Source organism: Anthonomus grandis, chromosome 9, assembly GCF_022605725.1.
Source record: "Anthonomus grandis grandis chromosome 9, icAntGran1.3, whole genome shotgun sequence".
NCBI classification, from domain to species: domain Eukaryota; kingdom Metazoa; phylum Arthropoda; class Insecta; order Coleoptera; family Curculionidae; genus Anthonomus; species Anthonomus grandis.
The window spans coordinates 18,370,847-18,390,714 of NC_065554.1; the positions used below are offsets into that span (position 1 = coordinate 18,370,847).

Consider the following 19,868-nt stretch of genomic DNA (forward strand, 5'->3'; position numbering starts at 1 on the left):
TTAAATTTAATATAATAATATATATTGCCATAATATACAATTACAAAATAAAGAAAGTTAAAACTACAATACGTAAAAAATGCCATATTACATTTAAATAATAAACAATAGATATGAAATATAACAATCTAAAAACCTAAAAGATCTGATATGTATTGCCGCATCTAAATATAGTCAACAGGTTAATGTAAATTTCTAGTAAACTGTCACTTAAATCAATATCCTTAATACTAATTAATTATTGAATTTTAATAAATCACATACAAACTTAAAAAAAAAAACATTATAAAGTACTTCCAATATAGGTTGCCGGCAAAGTTACCATAAAACAATTGGAAGCACTATACAAGTTGATTTGTGTTTTTAGAAATGATCAACTTTTACAGCCACACTATTGGCCGCATGATTGCTAGGCAACAGAATATTGTCCCAGTCGGTGTGCACGTCTTGTTCGGAATCCGTCGCTTTTAATGTTATTCCCAAACTAGGGAGCGTATTGGCGTAATGGGGGATGTTTAAGATCACAGGCTTTAAAAATTCAGTACCTACGGAAGAAATATGTTAAAATTTGTATTTTTTAAAACAGATAGCACGTAAATATTTCCCTCTTCTCCCTTTAAGTATTAAACAAAGCGGCGGCGTTTTAAATGTTGGAAAGTAAGTTTTGTTTTAAATCATAGTAATGAGATAAACGAGAACAAACACGGTTAAAATACCAATGCATTAACTTGTGTTCTAGCCTATAGCAGTCTAAACCTAGTTTCTTACTTAAAGAATTTAAATGGGCAAGAATTAAAATATTAATTTGGGATATATGTTTAAACCAAGATATTTCGAAACTACTAAGAAGTCAACGACAATGGAATGCGACTAATTATAGTTCGCGAGCAGGACGAGCTATGAATCCTTAAGAGATTTTACCTACATCATATGATTCACCAATATATTGTAATATATGGAAGCGATCAATACCTTTTGAAGGTAAGAATATCTTTCGCACTGAAACAAATAATGAAAACAATGATAGAAGCATGCGCTAAAAAAAACAAGGAAATCAGGAACAATCTGGACAGCCTAGAACATAACCTAAAAATAACACTGTACAAGAGAAGGCTAGACTCTAAGGTAAAGGACCATCAGGATATTAAAGATTGATTCATGAAGCGACAAGGAAAGTACTGGGGTATCAAGAAAGGAAACAAATACAGGAAGTTATTAAATTCAAAATCCGATGAAGTCAAAACAAAATGCAAGCAAGCCCAACCAAAAGTATGGAAAAGTGTATCATCAACGCTAGAAAATCAGAAGAGTGTATAAAGTTTTTAAGACAAGAAAAGAAACGAGATATAATTGCGCCAATCCCACTAAAGCAATGGGATAAGTATATCTATAAACTACTACAGCAAAACAGGGCCGAGTTTTCAGAATAGTAACAACAAGATGTCCATGTTATAGCATCGCCAATTAGAATAACTATAAGCAAAGTCAAAACAGTATGCAAATCTTTGAAAAATGGAAAAGCGCTAGGGCCTGGAAATATCTCAGCAAAATTAATCAAAAATCGAACTAACAAACTGTATTCAGACATTGCAGTCATATTTCGATAACGCATAAATGGAATGACTGTACCCAAAGAATGAAAAACATCACTATATCAACACTCTATAGAAAGGGAAAAGAGAGACCATTGCAACCACTATAGAGGGATCGTCATTACGAGTACATTAAGCCGAATATATGGAAAAATTGTAAAGGAAGAGATCGAGCTGCAATATCGTGACATGGAGTATGGTATAATTTAAGAAAGCCTACTATAGTATCCCTTAAAACTAGACATGGCATGCTCTCGAACAAACAAATATTAGTGCGTCCTTCATAAAAGCGGCGAAAGACCTCTTCGATGAGAAGAAAGTCTGTTAATGAAGATGTCTGTTAATTCATTGAAAAGAAAATGTAACTCCAAGTGCATACCAATAAACAACCTCAAACTAATAAAGTACATAATCCCTCTGTTTCGCAGATGATCAAATAGTGATGACCCAAGAATATGACAACCTAGAGTAGATGAGAAGGACTAAGAAGGGAGTACATATGTATTGAGGGCCTACAGAAAGACCTGATACTAGAGAATTGTGTGGAATAGCTATGTAACATGTATTAATAAATAATTGTCATAGACAATAGCCAGTTTTGGCAGAGCAATAAAAGAAATGAAAAACTAAGATCCCGGGAAATGGACTACTGGAGGCGTGCGTGCAGTGTACAAATCAAGAATGACTTCAGACAGGAGTGAAATCAGTGGAAACTGCAATTCGGAAGACATAGAAGAACATTGTGAACCACCATTTTTATATATATATTTGGAAACTTTAACAGCCTTTGAAATATTGGTCATAGTGGCACCATTTTTCAGACCCGCTATAACTCTAAATTTCACAATATGAGTTTCTGATAGATCAAAGAAAAATCTTACAAGTCTTTATCTGTTTAATGTCTTAGTCTACTGAGACAATCCTGCAGATCTACATCATTGGTGATTATCAGCAAACGGTCTTATCTCTTCAGAATTGATGTAGAGGAGGAAGTGTATTGGTCTCTTGAGGTACGTCATTAGAAATAACATAACTGAGGATCTATCTTTTCATAGACACTTACTTAGTCCTCTCAGATAGAAAAGATTTCATTTTATTCAACCTTGGCACCATGAAAGCTGTACTTCAGCCATTTAGTTTCAGCAGCAAAGGTAATTTAGTACTTTTACGAAATTACGTGCGTGGATAATGGGTGGCTGCATTTCGCTTTGAATATTCCAAACTTTGACGAAATGATCCGGTTTTTTTTTTGAAATATTCAAAAATATTTTAAAAAATTAAGAATTACATATTTAATAGGTAAACCTGCAAGTAATTTTGACATCCCAAACACAGTAATACAGGGGACATAATGTTCTTATGGGATTAGCACTTCTGTGGAATTAAAGCTATTTTACCATATCTGTAGGTTTAAATCTGCCTTCGGTAAAAATAAACAAGTGCGGTCTGGGAGTAAAAAAGATTAAAGGCAAATTAACTGTAAATCAAATTATATAAGTTTTTCAGATAATAATGATTTTCAGCAGTTAGAAATTGGTAGATAACGTAACATAGAACATTATTCAGTAAATATTTATGGAATATATTGGGCTTGAAGAAAGTGTTCCTCTATGGAGATAATAAATCGTCTTAGAAAAATGTTCACAGCTATATATCCAAAATAGTAAACACCCTTGATTTTTTTACATAGGTTTTTTTGATATTGTTCGACTTACCAAGAGAATAAATTTAATTTAATATTTTCAGAATAAAGAAGTAAAATCGTCCGGATCAATTTTGTTTCTGGGTGTTAATTTCAACTAAAAGTAGAAAGCCTGTGTGGACAGTGTCGCTTTGAGTATTGCAAGATGATTGCTTATGGTGTCCCTCGTTTGGAGGTTAAGGTGATGTCAAAAGTATTTATTAAATGTTTAATATCTAAATCTTTCGAAAAGTTGTAAAATATATTTATTTTAATATTATTTACTTTATATTCTTATTAATACGTAGAATTAATAAAGAGTTACATATCTATCTATACTTAAAATATGACTAAAACGTAACTTCTTTTTCCTTTATAAGATATTAGATGTAATTTTTATGTCAAAACAGTTTACATACGTCTAGTAGTTCAAAAAATAAATGCAAATCAAAATTTCATCAAGCGATCGGAAGAAGGTGGATAGAATGATAAATTATTAAAAAGACTATATATTATGATTACCTTGCGGTCCACACATAACTAAAGGCGACAGCATCGTTTCACCTGCAAAAAATTGAACCAATTTAAGTTAAAAAAAAATTACAAACTCAAACATATTTATATATACATAACACAAGGCATTTAATGTATGTACACTGGCTATATTACAGTGATTCTAAATTTAAAAAACAAATAAGAAAAATAAAACACTGAAAACAAGAAGGAATACAAATAAGTATAAGCCAGCACCATACATTTACACAACAAAAGTCAACCTGCAAAGCATGCCACATTGTAACTAAATTACCGTTTTCCAAGTCCAGTGGTGGAGCATTGTCGCAGAGCCGCGGGTCGGAAATAACGAAATAAATTTGTTTTTCTTCACCTTTCGGTACTGCCCCCTCGGGAACTTCCAACGATACGCCCCAGTACTCGTTCACTAACGTGGCCCCCTTGTGATCTACGTAAGAGGAGGTGACGTCTCGTTTGGAGGGTCTCGAGAAGTCCTGCGAGTTTTTGTTGAAATCTTTGATAACCTGGACGAAAAAAGTTAAATTTATTTGATCTATAAAGTAGAATTTTGGTCTTGAAAGGTTTCATTTCAATCAAAGTCATTGAAGCTCTGTTGTCCAAAAAAAAAAAACGCGATGAGTTAAGTTTTTGATAAACATAAGTTCTTGCGTAAATAATTTTTTTAAACTTTTTAAATGGAACTGTGCTTCAAGTAAATGCAATTGTAGTAACGTACTTTAAAATTTCAATTTTGTGCTATTATTTTTTAAAATTCGAAAGATTCGAAATGTGTCAACGCAATCGCTATAAGAAGTATTAAATATGTATAGTAGTTACTAAAAGCCCGTAGTGCATTTTGGCATGGCTCCGGTATTAATTTCCAGCCATGTTCCATTTATTGTAGAAAATTAAAATATCACAATTTGTTGATAGGAAATACATTTCTTCGCTTAAAAAAGTTAAAAAATATTGTCGATTCTTTAAGGGAAACATGTGTCGCAACTTGCTTGAACCACCAACACGAGCCGACCTTGTTATGAACACAATTGATACCACCGATTGTTGTTATCTATGTAGTTTTTTTTTGCTAAATAAAGATTATTATTATTAAATATATAACTAAGACTTTGATTGAAAAAATGGAAGAATGATCCAGAAAGTAAACGGTAATCAGTTTCTGGCTCTAGAAGGCTCTAAAACTGGTGAAACGATAAAAGGCATTTAATATAGGAAAATTTATTGAACAATTGTGATCCTACATATAGAAGTTTTTGACATATAGTCTTTAAAAATCAATTAAAATAATTATAAAGGAACAACTTTACTCATTCCAATGAAGGGTCGACTGCTTCTGAACGAATACAAATTAAACAAAAATAAGTTTCTATGATACTATGTATGAATCTGACGTAAAACAACTGAAGAGCTCTCAATACTAGGAAAATCAAAGACTTTTTATATTACAGTAACAGATCATAGTGTGATTAAAAAGTTCACGATTCCGGACTTTTGATCAAAGGATATGTTTAGATGATATTTTCAAAAATTCCAATAACTCTAGTCAAAGTTTAGTCAGGCGAGAGTACTCTTTCGAGAGGTAAGCTCTTAAAGCATTGGCTAATTAAAAGATTCAGAGGATAGTCAAATTAATAGTGAAAATCTTTTTAAGCCCTACTTTGCACAAAACTATGCTTAGATCAGATTCTAGATCAGATATCAATTTTATGTAAACTAATCTTTGAAGAAACTAAATCTTGATGAAAGAGTTCTAATATTCCACAAGGAGAACTTGAAAAATTGTAAACATGGTTGGAATATGTAGACGTAATATGTCAGTGAATTTTTCAGGAGGGTATTGAGCATTTAGACTAGTAGACTTTTTACTAATTGAGTCACATTTAAATCATGAATTTTCCCCAGAACGACAAGACTCTAATATAACTATAATCTATTTAGATGGACTCGAGCTAATTTAAATCCAAATCACATCCACAAATAACGAAAGTTTGATAAATGTCTGTTCGAAACTTCCACTCTTTTACTGTCATAAGCAAACTAATCTAGGTACACATCTTCAGACCATACCTCCGAAGAAGAGTCTTGGATGTCCTCTAATGTTGTTTATAAAAATTGTGTAAGGAGGAAGCTTTAAACTTTAAAAACTGACAAACTAATCTGACATAAATGGCTGGAAGTCGAATGGTAAAATATTCATTATTTTTCCTTTATCTACAATTTGTCCATTATCTTCTGCTGTCACTATGCAAATTAGTTCAGGAGAATCTACAAAACAACATTTACGAGCATTTTGAGTAAAGAGTATAGTGAACTTACTGTTATGCAGTGGCATAATTTAAAAATCATTGATAAGGAATCTTTTTGGTTAAAATGAAAGATCTAAGTACAACAGACGATGTTTAGACGCTAGAGCTAGAGGAAAGGAAGACTACTGAAGATTCTGCAGAGAAATCGACCAATATTATTACTTCTTTCTCTCGAAAAGACCTGACCAAACTAAAATCACTATCTCTTCAGTATTGTACATAATAAATGTACTAAAACTATCACGAATGTTATAGATCCAACTCGAAATATATTGGATGCCGTGGTAGTTCTAATACTTTCAACAGTAATGAACCATAAAAAAATGATCTGATAAATGCAATTTAACAGACAGGAAGCAGAAGTGCAATAAAAGTGGTAACTGCCGACAGGTGTTTCTGTTTTTTGGCTTCTTCAAGGCAGTATAATCAGAAAACTAAAGGAATAAAAAAATTAAAGAAAAAAATACATAAAGGATCATGAATAAGTCCGTAAAACCAAATCGTGTAATCAGCTCTAGTACCTCCGGTTTTGGAGAAAAATACTGTATCCACACTAAGAAAGTATAAGCTAGTATATGGAAGTATAAATCTAAGTATATAGAAGTTTGAGTATATTATACTTCCTTATTGTGGACGCTGTATTTTTCCTCCAAAACTGGAGACACTACAGATGTTTACACAATTTGTTTTCCGATTGCCCTGCCCTGGCTGAAAAAGCCAAAACGCAGAAACATATATCAGCAGGTACCGCCTTAAAAAAGCAGGTATCACTTGATAAACTTATCAGTTTACCATTTAACTATTCGTGCTTTATTCGCTGAAACTAACAGATAATTATGATTTTTTTTATTTATTATGAAGTTGTCGATTATCCTTGGCCAAAGAATTGAAACTACCGACCTACAAGGCTTCGTTATAATACGCCGCATAGCGGAAAGTATCTTGAGTTATTATATGATGCTTAGCAATCAGGTTCTATATAATGTTAATTATTATCTCATTACAATCTTTTTCTTTTTATATCTATAGATAATTTTATGGCTTCTTCATAAATAGTTAGATTATCTGCACTTAAATCTTGTACTGGAATTTAAAGCCATCAAAACATTATCCAAAATGCATGTCCTTAAAGAACTGTTGATACAGGAACTATCTATGAATATCCTAGCTATACGCAGTAAGGATCTTGTCATTCGTATGAAGAAACTTTTAAACTTTAATAGCAAAACCTTGTAACTCAGAACATTCAAATATATGAGGAGGTGAATATTGGATAGCGTTGCTTGATAAAAAAATCCAATTATTAACTTAATATAATATATAAGAAATCTAAGTCACAAATTAAAAAAAGAATAATGCATTTTTTTCTACTCCGCTTCTAATAAAGTACGGCCCAAACTTAACGTAGAGAAAGCTGAGACATGCAGCATGTTGCATTTATCCATAAATGAATAAATGCAATCCACACGCATGTCATAACTCTTTAATCTCTTGATTAATTAATTGGTAGAAGAGACCATCAATATTACTAACAAGTATTACCCAGATCCCCAATAATATTATTCTTTTGAAACGTACTTTGAAGCGTAATATCAGCAATGGTTATTAAGACTTACTTTCCCTAAAGCGAAAATACCTTCAAAAGTTTCAGTCACGTCGATACAATTGCCTTTAATTATAAAATTAACCTATTTTTCAAAATAAATATGAATATTTTTTTATCCTTACCTGATTCTCATTAATACACTGCTCCCTCATCACCTTCTTCCCCATCTTAGGCGTTCCTTCCTTACTCTTCCTCCCAAAGGACCATTTCCTAAACAGCCTCGGCGTGCTAAAACCGCTCCCTCCACCGTTTTCGCTCTTATTATGCTTAAACGACTGCGCTTTGGTTAGTTTAGGCTTGATTTTCGGCGAGTTAGTTGCTGAGGATGAATGAGTGAGTTTGTGAGGGGGAGCCAACTCGGGTTGCGATCCATAATAGTCGCTCTCCGGATGATTATGGTGATATGGGTCTTGATGATTTATGCCCCTGCGTGATAAAAAGAGATGAAGTTAGTGTTAGTGGTGATGATCATATGGTGTTTGGGAGACTAACTGCATCTCTTTTTACCGATGACAGGGTAATAATGCTAGAAAACTTCATTATTACTAAATTGTTTTGGAGCTTGAGAGGCCAAAGGCCAATATATTTTTAATTCAAGCTGAATTTTTTTATTTCTGCTTGTTTATGTTTTTGCCACGGAAGATTAATTGCACAATGTTTGGCCTTTTCTAGGCTCAGAATCCGACGATTTTTGGTGTAAGTTTACTAAAATTAGTAAATATTCTGTTTAGAATCATGTTATTGCTTGAAAGATTTTGCCACAGGATCCAAAGGTTCATTAAGACTACATATACTGGAAGTTAGAACAATGAATATTTTGCGACTTTACTAAATATACAAGGTGGTACTTGGGAGCGGAAAGTTTTGATAATGTTGTTATTTCGCAACTATGACTAGTTAGCTGTGAATTGTTTTGTTAAATGATTGGTCACCGTGTCATTTAATAACTGTGGAGCAGTGGTAGGCAGGGCAAGTTTCTTCCGCTCGTGCTGTAAAGGAATGGATATGTAAATTTGAAAACACAAATTCAGCTGTCAATATCAAATTTTAAAAGACCAGGAAAAAGTGTAAGAACGCCTGAGAACGTCTATCGCGTTAGAGAATCTGTAGAGTACAGTCCAAAACGTTCAACCCAAAAGTGAGCTCAAGCATCAAATATATGTAAGACTTTTTTACTTACGCATACAGAATTCAAATAGTCAAGCACTAAACTCAACAGATATCCCAAATCAACTACGGTTTGCTCAAATTTTCCTTGAGAATCAGACCGATATTCACAATTTATGGATGCCTGACGAAGTGCGCTTTCATTTATCCGGCTCTACCAACAAAGAAAATTACCGTTACTAGAGTTCAGAGAATCCGCAGAAGCTCCACGAACAACCGTTATACAGCCCGAAGGTGTGCTATATCATCCATAGGAATTATCGGTTCCTACTTTTTTGAAAATGAGAATGATAACACTGTGATGGTCAATTCCGAGCGTTACACCAATATGATTAATCGTTTTTTGGGCCAGCAATTAAACAGACTTCCCCAGAACAACCACTCGTGATTTCAGCAAGATGGTGCTACTTCATACACGACAAGAGCGGCCTTAAACTATTTGCAAAGTTTGTTTTCGACAAACGTTATTTCTAGACGAGAAGATATTGACTGACCTGGAAGGTCGCCAGACCTAACGGCTTGTGATTACTGTTTGTGAGGCTAAAGCAAAAGGTCTTCATTGTTAAGCCAAGAATTAATCAAGAGCTTAAAACGAAAATTATTGAAGAAATCACTAATATTTCCGTTGATATATTGCATAGGCTTATGGAAAATTTTCACGAAAAAGCTTCAAAAGAATGTATTGAGAGATATGGCCATTTAACAAGAATTATTTTTAAGAAATAAAACTGGCATCAAGACTTCTAATCAACACTTATATTACCATCTATATTAGAAATCTGTGAATATTTTAGTTTTTAGCATCACGTGACTTCTGATTTGTAGGGTTATAAAAAGGCTTTTATTACCAAAGATGCAAAATCAGATATGTATTTTTCTTATACAATAAGTTCCTGTAGTGTACTCATCCATTATCCTTGAAATGGAAGATAAAATCATAACATTTCTAATACAGGTATGTATACTTAATTATACAGTTATATATGGGATTATTTAAAAACTTTCGAGAATGACGTTTCTTTATCTTCTTCTTCTCCTTTACACCCATAGTTTAGACGCTGGTTATCACCAGTTCTTCGGCATTTACTCTCTTTAGTTTTTTTAATCATATGCTATGCGTCATTTCGCATATTATTAAGACATTATAAATAGCACCCTTTTATTCCTCTAGTTCTCTTATTTTTGTTTGTGAGATATCCGCAATGGAGATCATTAATTAAGTCAATTAATTGAAGAATATGATTTCTTTATTAAAAAAACAACCCACCTGCAAAGTATAACTCCGGTAAAAAATCCTTAAGCAAGCAACAATTGATCCCAATCGGATTTCAAAAAAGTGGAACTTGGAGAACCTGACCTTATATCAAAATCTGCAGTTCAGATTCGATATCATTCGAGTTTATTTCAACTAAATAGTATACGAAAGTACAAAATAACAAATATACAAAAGTATCATAGAAGTATTGCTGCCTATGGTTCAGAGTTCTGGATAATAAATAAACAAAAATTTAAAAAAAAAACATAAAGCAATAGAAATAAACTACTGGCGTAGATGTTGCCAACTAACCAGAAAGGACAGAATAAAAAAATACTAAGATCTATAATTATTTTTTGATTAAAACGAATGCAATCATCTCAAAAAATAACAGACTTAGGCCTGACAAACCTGATCTCAATACCACCATCCATTGTTTGGTGGTTCATTGTACTAATCTTGTGTAATCTTGCTTAAATGTTGTAATATACTGCTTTTTGTCCTACAGTAGCAGGGTTTTTCAGAGAATCTGAAATGAGTTTTCAACATATGAACTTATCTGATACTAATGTTTGCGGATGATAGATAGTACTCTAGCTTCGTCATGTGAGTACCTCATTTACAAAAATAATTAAAAATCTAGTTGATCTGAAAAAATTTTAAAAAAAATTGTTCCAGGGAGTTAAGTAATTTTTATAGGCAGTTGAAGTTGTTTTTTTATTAGCTAAAATATGTGCGAAATGAGTTCAACTGCCTGGAAAAAAATTAAACGTTCTTCCAGGCAGTAGAATTAATTTCTTATTAGTTAATTTTTAAATATTTGTCTCTTTTTGTCAATAAAAAAAAATCAAACAGATGTAAATCTTTTGTGTTTCTTTCAGACTAATTATTAATTAATTTATGTTTTTTTTTTTATCCAGGCAGTTAAAGTAACTTATCGGTGTCTCTTTCAGGCATTAAAAACTGCTTTTGAAATTCATGATAGTAGTGATTATTTAATATTTCTAATTAAAAAGTCAACTTCCTAAAGAAATTAAAAAGAAAATTCTTCCAGGCAGTTAATATCGTTTCATCATAACCTAAAATCAGCGAGAAATAATTTTTACTTTAAGAATTTAATACTCTGGAAAAATAGAAAAATTACAGCAAAATAGCTCTAACTGTAGATAACTACAAAATAACTGGAATAGTTTCTTATCTCCACAATATTATATTGTTACAGTCTATGATCCATATAGATCTAGATCTTAAACTAAGTCGGTTTATGCTCATCCTCATTTCACAAAGGTTTTGACCATCTCTCAAGACTATCTTAAAATTGTTTGGTAACTAGTTCATTGTATTTTGACAAATTATTTAAATGAAAAGAGCAATTTTACATGAGCACTTAATATGAAAACATACGTAAGATCAAAATTCCATAAGACATGTGTATACAACTCCGCTGTAAAATAGAGTAGTGATGTAGTAGCATCTGTGGTCGTCAGAAGTCCTTAAATCCCTGATGGATGATTTACCCAACATTTTATACATATTTCACTAAATACCTTCCCTTTTCATCTTATGAGACTATGCAAAGAATTATACTATTTATATCAGACAGTCAACTCTAGTAACATTCCGAAGGAGAGCTGAACAATGTGTTGATCAATGATAGACGATTTCTGAACGCTCACTCAGTAGAATTGCAGGCAAAGTCTAGTAGAACCTGCAGCACACAGTTAATCGCCCCTTAACTACCTTTAATTACTTGACCTAATTTTTACTCTTAAAGCTCCATAAAGCTTTTAACTAATTTTCTTGCTGTTTATCGTCTTTCCTTTATCCAAATGAACAGGAGAGGATGAACACGACTGATGGAAAAGTTGTTTTTATTAATAAAAGTAAAGTGTGATCTATCTAAGGCATTTGACAGTATTAGTCATGATATCATCCTTGAAAAGCTCTATTGTAGTAGTTGTAGAGGAATTACAATAGTTTGATTTGGTTCTTGATTGATCTTGGAGCTTAAATTACTCACAATATATATTCATAACATAGAGAGTACCTCACGGATCAAATGTCTGTTCTTTTTTTCCTATTATAAGATATTATACAAGAGAACATGCGCATTAATGGTATTTTATTCATCAGTAAATATCTTCTGGTAATTACCATAAGAAACAAATGGTTTCTTTTATTATTATTAAAGAAGTCCCCAAAGAGTAACTCAAGAAATAATTATTATTACAAAATTAAGATTATTTATATATACACAGGAATGATTTAGATGCAAATTTTCGAGTTAACTTTTTCAAACTGTAAAAGGCGTTATAATGGCAAGTTAGTCTTTCCCAAAAAAAAAAATTAAAAACTTAGTAAGTTATAAGACGTGATAGTCTATAATTATGTTTGCCATCACCAAAACATGCATACTTACCTTATACTTCTTACACAAAAAAAATACGGCAAAAAAAATAAATTAAAAAAAAAACAAACACAAAAGAACACGATAACATACCTAAAAGTCCAACATATAGACTACCCTAAAGATGAAAAAAAAATTATACAATATACAGTTAAAAAAAATCGAAACAAGAAAAGCCAGTGTACATACATCATAATGCAATAGAGCAAAATAAACCATGAAAAAAAATACATTCACAAAACAACTAAACTTACCTCAAGTTATGACCAACGGGTTTCCGATACAATTCGAAGGCGGACCCCCGTTGCTCTCTAGAACCTTGTAAATCGACAACAGGGGGCGATCGATGGTCGCCCATTTGATGATTGTCATGATTATGATGATGATGATCACCTCCACCATAATCGTGGGCGGCTATTTGCTGAATTTCGCTTCGGCTTGCATAGGAGATGCTCGGGTGTCTTCGCGGTGATTCGTGATGGTAGGGGGGAGCCATGTCGTAGTGTCCCAATGACGACTGGTTGTACGGGGAGGCGTGATGGGTAGCTTGCGCATGCGGCGAATTGTAGTAGTAATTATGGTGAGGTGAGTTGGGGTGTGTATTACGAGGGTCCTAAGGTATTAAACAAAATGAAAAACAACGTCAAAGGATTTGGACATATTTTACTTACCACAGGATTGCTGTGACTTTTTCCATGCTGATAAATGTTGGCAGGTGGTACCATTCCGTCCCCCCTGCCGTAACTTTGACTGTGGGGCGGCTTGTAGTTTTTCGGTTTAGGGGGCGGAATTGGTTTGTATTGATTTCCGTTTAAGGTGTTTATGTTTGGGTGCGATGACTCCATATCATAACTATAAAAAATTAAGAACTTTTTATTACTCGGTATATAAGAAAAAAGTCATGTAAGCAGCAAATGTTAATTGCATCCTAAATAACAAAAATAACCATCCAATTTCCGCTTGTCAACGGCTTCGTGTAGATGAGCACTCTTGTGCTCTGATGATGAGAATAAATAAAGACGGATGAAGCAAAACATTAGTCAACGGCATAAGGATGTAGATGGCAAACGATAACCGCTACATTAAAGATCCTACGGGATAGTCCTAGTAAAAATCATCTATGGCAATGCTCAGATGTAAATACTATGATTTTGTAGAAGTCTCCCAATACAACTAAAATGTATTAAAATATGCACTTAAAACGTTAAAACCATGGTAAAAGCAGGAAAAATAGACAATGCTATTTAAGAAATTAAGAGAATAAATATCAACATAATGGGAATAAGCCAGATGAGATGGCCAGGAGTGGGAAGTATAGACATAGAAGAAGTCACAGTATTATTCGAGAATATCAGATGTAAGGCTGGAATATAAAGTTGGAATAATAGTGGCAAGACATATTGTCCGATGTGTGTCTAATGTTATCCCAATGTTCGACAGAGTAATGTTACTCCCAGCACTAACTTAATAAATATACCTGGACTGCCAGTCCATTGAAAAATAAATGACCACTACTAAGTGGCCGCCATTTTGCGTGATTGTCTCCTTTCGATGTTGGTCACTCTGACAAATATCAGTGGTGCCAATTGTAGGGAAATAAAACAATTAAAGTTTTTGCGAGGTTATGTTTATGAAAACGAAATAATTAGTAACGTTTAGTTGACAGTTTAAGATAGTTGCATTAGTTCTGATATTTTTCCTGTACTTGTTTAAGAATCTCTTTAAAATTTACGAAGTGTTAAATTAACTTACAGGGATAGATGCATGCACAAAATATGTGTTTTATTGTTGTTATAAATCTTGTCTTTTACGAATCCTAATACCATAAAAATGATGGTTTTCATTTAAATTTTTGAAATTAAAAACAAAGGTTATTAAAACCCCATCATTTGGTTTTTATTATACCCATTTCAACTATTCTAATTTATGGCACATATGTTTCAATTTAGAATATGGTTTAAAAACAATGTGAATGAAAATGATCAGATGATGAGAGTGCACGAAATAACATGATGTAACTAAAAAGTATGTCCTTTGTGGTTTAGATAACAAAACGAAAATGAGCTAACCAATATACTAAAATATACAATTTTTATTATTTATATAAAAAGGGAAATTATAGTAATTTAAGAAAGAGCAAAAGGGAAGCTCTACAAGTAAATGTGTTTAATAATAATTACTCAACTGGAATAGACAGGCAAGGGATATAGAAAATGTTTGTGTTTCAAAATTTCTATTTACTGGCAACTAGTTTCGTGACCTAATGAAAACGACTTTTAATACTTAAGTTCACGACAGACCACATGTCAAACGTCAGCGTCATCAACTCCATTACCTTTATTTAATATATCTTTTGTTGGTAACACTGAAAATGTTCAGAGTGACCAACATCAAAAGAACACAACAATATTTTTGGTCATGGTAGCCATTTGCATTTGCAGTCCAGGTATATTTATTAAATTTGTGACTCCGAGTGAAAACTTATCCTGTAAATATGAACATATATACGCCATAATGTACGCCATATTTGGACTGCAGACAAAGAAGAACAGGGACTCGGAAGACTTTACTAAAACATAGAAGACGTAAGCTTTCATTGGACCGTTTGAATTAGGACAAAGAAATAATAGAGGATACAAGCTTGAGACATTTGCAGGAAACAACCAATTAGTAGAATCAAATACATTCTACAGCGAATTGAATTCTTGTCAAATAAAAGATTAATTATACATGTAAGTTGCCATCAGATACACCTAGTAACATTATCTGTAATAAAATTGACTATATGTTAGTTAACAAAGTGTTCAGAAACTGCTTTAATTCAGTTAAAACTTATCCTGGGGTGGACTTTGAACTAGACCATATACCTTCAGTAGTAACAATTATAAGAGTGAAACTGAAGAAAGTTAGGAAGAAAATGATTCGTCAATTTGGCATAAAGGATTTACAATAACCTCTAATAAATCAAGAAGCAAGCGAATGCGTTAATGCAAAGGTCAAAAAATTAAATTAGATGAATGACCTGTAGGCGGAGATTAACAAATTCACCAAGATACTAGATTTAACAAAGAAAAAATTTTAAAATCCAGAAAAGAAAATGAAAAAAAACCCTTGGATGACCAGTTAAATTTTAAAACTAAGAAAATAGGGAAGAACACATAAAAGTAATGAAGAAGAGTACAAAAAGATCTAGACACAGATTAGGAAAAAAATTAAAGAAGCAGCAGAGAGATGCGCAGAAATAGAAATACTGCAAGCCAGATACGACAGGTTTAACCTAGACAAAAAACTAAAAGAAGTAACTAGAACCTATAAAAAACAACAGGTTACGAAGATCATTGACACAAGAAGAAAAATTATAATTGACAAACATGTTCTGAAAACAGGTGGAAATCACGTCGGAAAAAGCTACAGGCCCACCCAATCTAATTTACGAGATAGAAATAGCATGACAGAGCAGAGACTGTTGAATTTCTGAAGCTCTTGGATAATAAAGAAATAGTCTAAATCTGTATCTCTGAAAATATTCTCGAAAAATTACTGCAATCAGAATTTATAGGATTATCCTGAAGCAAAGAAGTGCGAGGAATATCAGATATGCTAAAATTGTTTCTTAAAATGATCAACAGAATATTTTACAACCAATGCACGTGACACACGATACACGAAAACCAATTTGGTTGTACAGGGTACCAGAGAGACTCTCTTTGGAGTTTAAATCCTAATCCAGAGATGCAGAGATCTTAAGTGTGATGTATAAGTATGTCTAATCGAGTATGAAACATCATTTGATTGCGTTTAATATTATAAAATGATTAATATCCTGGAAAAACCGGCTTGGACGATATAGATATCAGATTAATTTTAAATCTCTACTACAATCAGACAGCATGCTTAAGACTTGATGGAGGTCAAACGAAACAAGCGAGAAGTGAAGCTTTTGATATTTAACTTATAATCCGAAAAAAAAAAATTAACAAGGCTCTTAAGGGAGTAGAAGAATGTATCCTTTTAAACGGAGTCAAACTGAATAATAATCGATACGCCGATGATACTATGCTGATAGCAGATAGCTTGGAAGTTCTGTAAACGTTAATGGATCATATCGTGCACTACAATTAACAATATGGTCTTAATATCAACGTAAAGAAAGCGAAACAAATGATAATTAGTAGAGAGATATAAATGGAGAGCACCTATATTTTGCGGAACCTATTACAGCTATTACATAAAAAGTTTTAATTGCCAAAATACTAAAAGTCTTACCCATTCATATTCGAGGGCGGACTCCTCATAGGAGAATGCTGATGGATACTCAACTGAGATTCACGCAAGTCTTGATGAGAAGTCCTGGTATAGTCCGAGGAAGGATGATGAGGACTTTGCACGGTATTGATATTATTGTTCCTACTTTAAAAATAAGAAAAAAATCAATAAAATAATGAAAACTCGCCAAATAATATAATTACCTATATTTGCCATAGTCAGTCTTGGTCTCTATATGAGATTTGCCAGGAATGTTTTGTTTGGCTGGAGATCTTGCATATCTAAAGAAGCGCTTAAAATGATAAAACGAAAGACTTTAAAATATAAATATTTACCTATAAATGTCTCTTTCAACAGATCCTCTAGGACTTACTCCTTCTCCAACTGCCGCTCCATTTTCCTCTCTAGAACCGCCAAGGACTTCTCTCGAATGTCTCGGACTATTGTCGTTTATTGGATCACCAGGGGGAAGATTGTATTTTAAATCTAGTTTTGATCCACCAAGTCTAAAAACCAAATTTTTTAAAGAAATTCCTAGGATTTAATAGTATGGTGATATATTTTTATCTGTCGCTAATCTCTACTTACCTGTGATGATTTGGTTGATCATGGTTCCATCTATTTCCTCCTCTACTGGGACTATTTTGATGAGCGGGATCGATTTTTGAAAGAGTTGTCTTGAGATCATCATGTAAGTTGGGTCCTATTCTAGTCTGTGGTTGTTTGTTATACGAATCATAACTCGAGAGAGAATCCTAAAGGAGCATTCATAAGATTAGATTTTTATTACATTATAACATAAAATATCTTACCGATTTAGAATTTTGGCTTCGCTCAAGCGATCCTGCTTTATTGTTTTCCACAAAACCGCCATTCTCTGTTCCATTGGTAGTTTCGGAGATCACCGATTTTGATCCAAATAGTCTTTCGTGAGCACTGCGTCCATTTGGGATTTTTCCTGAAACACAAAAGAAATGAATCACTGGAAATGACTGTGCAAAAATCAGCGCCTCTTACCTGGTGTAGCTAGAATTCCCATAGGTTTAGCTGCCCTATCAACCCTCGGAGGTAAATCTGGGGCAGTTCCATATAAACCTTCTTTAGCTAAAGGACTGTTTGGCATAGCTTGTTCATTACTCAAACTATGAGCTTTTGCATGATTGTAGGGGCCATGCAAACTGCTTGGTTGTCTAAAAGATATTAAAAAATAAAAATGCTATTCTAGAAACCTGAATATATAAACATACCTCTTATGTTGCATTCCTCTTTCCCCGCTAGTTCTATCGGGGCTATCAAAATCGTTTCTTCTCTCTCCACCTCCAAATTCTCCGGACTTATATTCATTCGCCCTATATATGTTTGCTGTATAAATGTCGCTTCCCTTATTAAATTCTGTGGAGTTGATCGACGATGGAATGTCTGGGTTGGAGAGGTTGTAGGAGGGGTCTTTCGTAAGTGGAGAATCTGGAGGAATGTCTGTTGATTGTGGAGGAGGCTGTTGATTCGGTTGACTACTGTTGCTGAATCCGTAGCGAGAATCGTAGGTGGGCTAAAAGATTACTCGTTAAGATGGTTTTCATTTGAGTGTTCTTATGTTGTTTATGTTACAAAACAGAAAAAAAAATCCTCTTTAAAAAAAAAAGTAATATTGATTATCAAAATATATAAACAAATACACAAATTGGTAATAATGCAGAAGAAAATGACGAAGTTTAGCCTGGGCTACTTTTACACTTGACCAGTTAATTCTACCACACCATTTAATTCTAGCTTTTATATAAATAAAAGAGAACTTTTAAAACAGGAAAGGAAAAAAAAAGAGAAAGAAAACTATTTACAGTAAGAATTTTAAACACCAAGTTAATGCATTCTAAATTTAAATTTAAAGGATGCAATTTTTTAACAATTTTTAAAATTATGATCTAAGGAATTATACAACATAACAGAGTTATAAGCTAAACATACCAATTTTTCTCTTAAATATGTGGGGCTATTAGAAGCTAATAGTTTGACCAAAAATATGACAAATATTGCTCCTTTATTGAATTTTAAATATTAAGACACTTCAGCTGCTTAGTTTTGGCCGAAACCTTTTTTTTTTATTGAAAATTTAGAATTAATCTATTTGCATAAAAAATCTCATTTTTGCATAACTTTTTAAACTATTTTACGTGGCCATTAAATCTTAGCTTAGTATCAATAAAAAGCCCCAAATTATTAGCACTTGCATTTTCTACCTTAACATGTGAGCCATTGTTCAATGCATCACGCCTCCTTTCTGACCAAACAAAAGCACATCTATCTTAGTAGGATTTATCTTTAAATTGTGTTTCTTTAAATAATCACAATAAGACACTGACTTAAGATCTTTATTAAGGAATTCTTTAGTTTCTTCCAGATCATTAGCCTAAGAGTCAGCCCAAGAGCGAAAGTATGATTTTTTTCTTTTCATCATGAGCTTAATATTCGGATTAGATAAAACCTTTCAAATATTTTTTTGATTTTTAGGTCTAATCGCATTAAAAATGCAGATTTATATTTCAGACAATCAAACCTCAATAACTGTTGATAAAAGCAAATTATCTTGGCATTACTTTAAGCGATATTATTAAGGCAATTGAAGACTTAGTCTACTTTTTCTGATGGGCCTGATGTAGCATCAAGAAATATAATTTTCATATAATTTCATAAATTGGCTTATTTTTACCTTAACTCTGCTAATAAGAGTTTGTCAACAGCCGTTTTTCCTGAAATATGGAAAATTACCTCCCCTATACTAATTCTAAATAAGGCGATCACGAAAATGTTAATAGTCGTCACGATACATTTACACCGTCAAATTATTGAATATAAAATCGTATCACACCTAAATTCAAAACTTTTGGAATAACAGATCAGATATTTCAAACCATTTTAAGTATGAAAACTTTAAATCGGACACATAATCTATATCGATTTTCAAAGCGTTCGATTGAGTTCACTTAAATAATTAATTCCTAAATTATCTGCTCATTGATAGCTATATTTTATAATAAATAGATGAACTGAAGATTTTTA

General features: G+C 32.7%; 1 protein-coding gene across 10 annotated transcripts in view; it reads right to left on the reverse strand.

The window, feature by feature from the left end:
* Window positions 1–19,868, reverse strand: part of LOC126740396 (tight junction protein ZO-2) — a 99,011-nt gene continuing 79,143 nt past the window's right edge. For 6 of the 10 annotated variants that reach the window (XM_050446396.1, XM_050446393.1, XM_050446395.1 and 3 more), the window contains 13 exons: window positions 18,059–18,360; window positions 17,829–18,001; window positions 17,624–17,769; window positions 17,400–17,566; window positions 17,147–17,317; window positions 17,015–17,092; window positions 16,812–16,955; window positions 13,217–13,397; window positions 12,800–13,158; window positions 7,839–8,142; window positions 4,082–4,310; window positions 3,796–3,837; window positions 1–545 (listed from right to left, as the gene is read on the reverse strand). In XM_050446396.1, the coding sequence (XP_050302353.1) occupies window positions 364–545; window positions 3,796–3,837; window positions 4,082–4,310; window positions 7,839–8,142; window positions 12,800–13,158; window positions 13,217–13,397; window positions 16,812–16,955; window positions 17,015–17,092; window positions 17,147–17,317; window positions 17,400–17,566; window positions 17,624–17,769; window positions 17,829–18,001; window positions 18,059–18,360 (2,478 nt within the window). In that variant the 3' untranslated portion in view covers window positions 1–363. The other 4 variants (XM_050446400.1, XM_050446399.1, XM_050446398.1 and 1 more) reach the window with 4 other exon arrangements.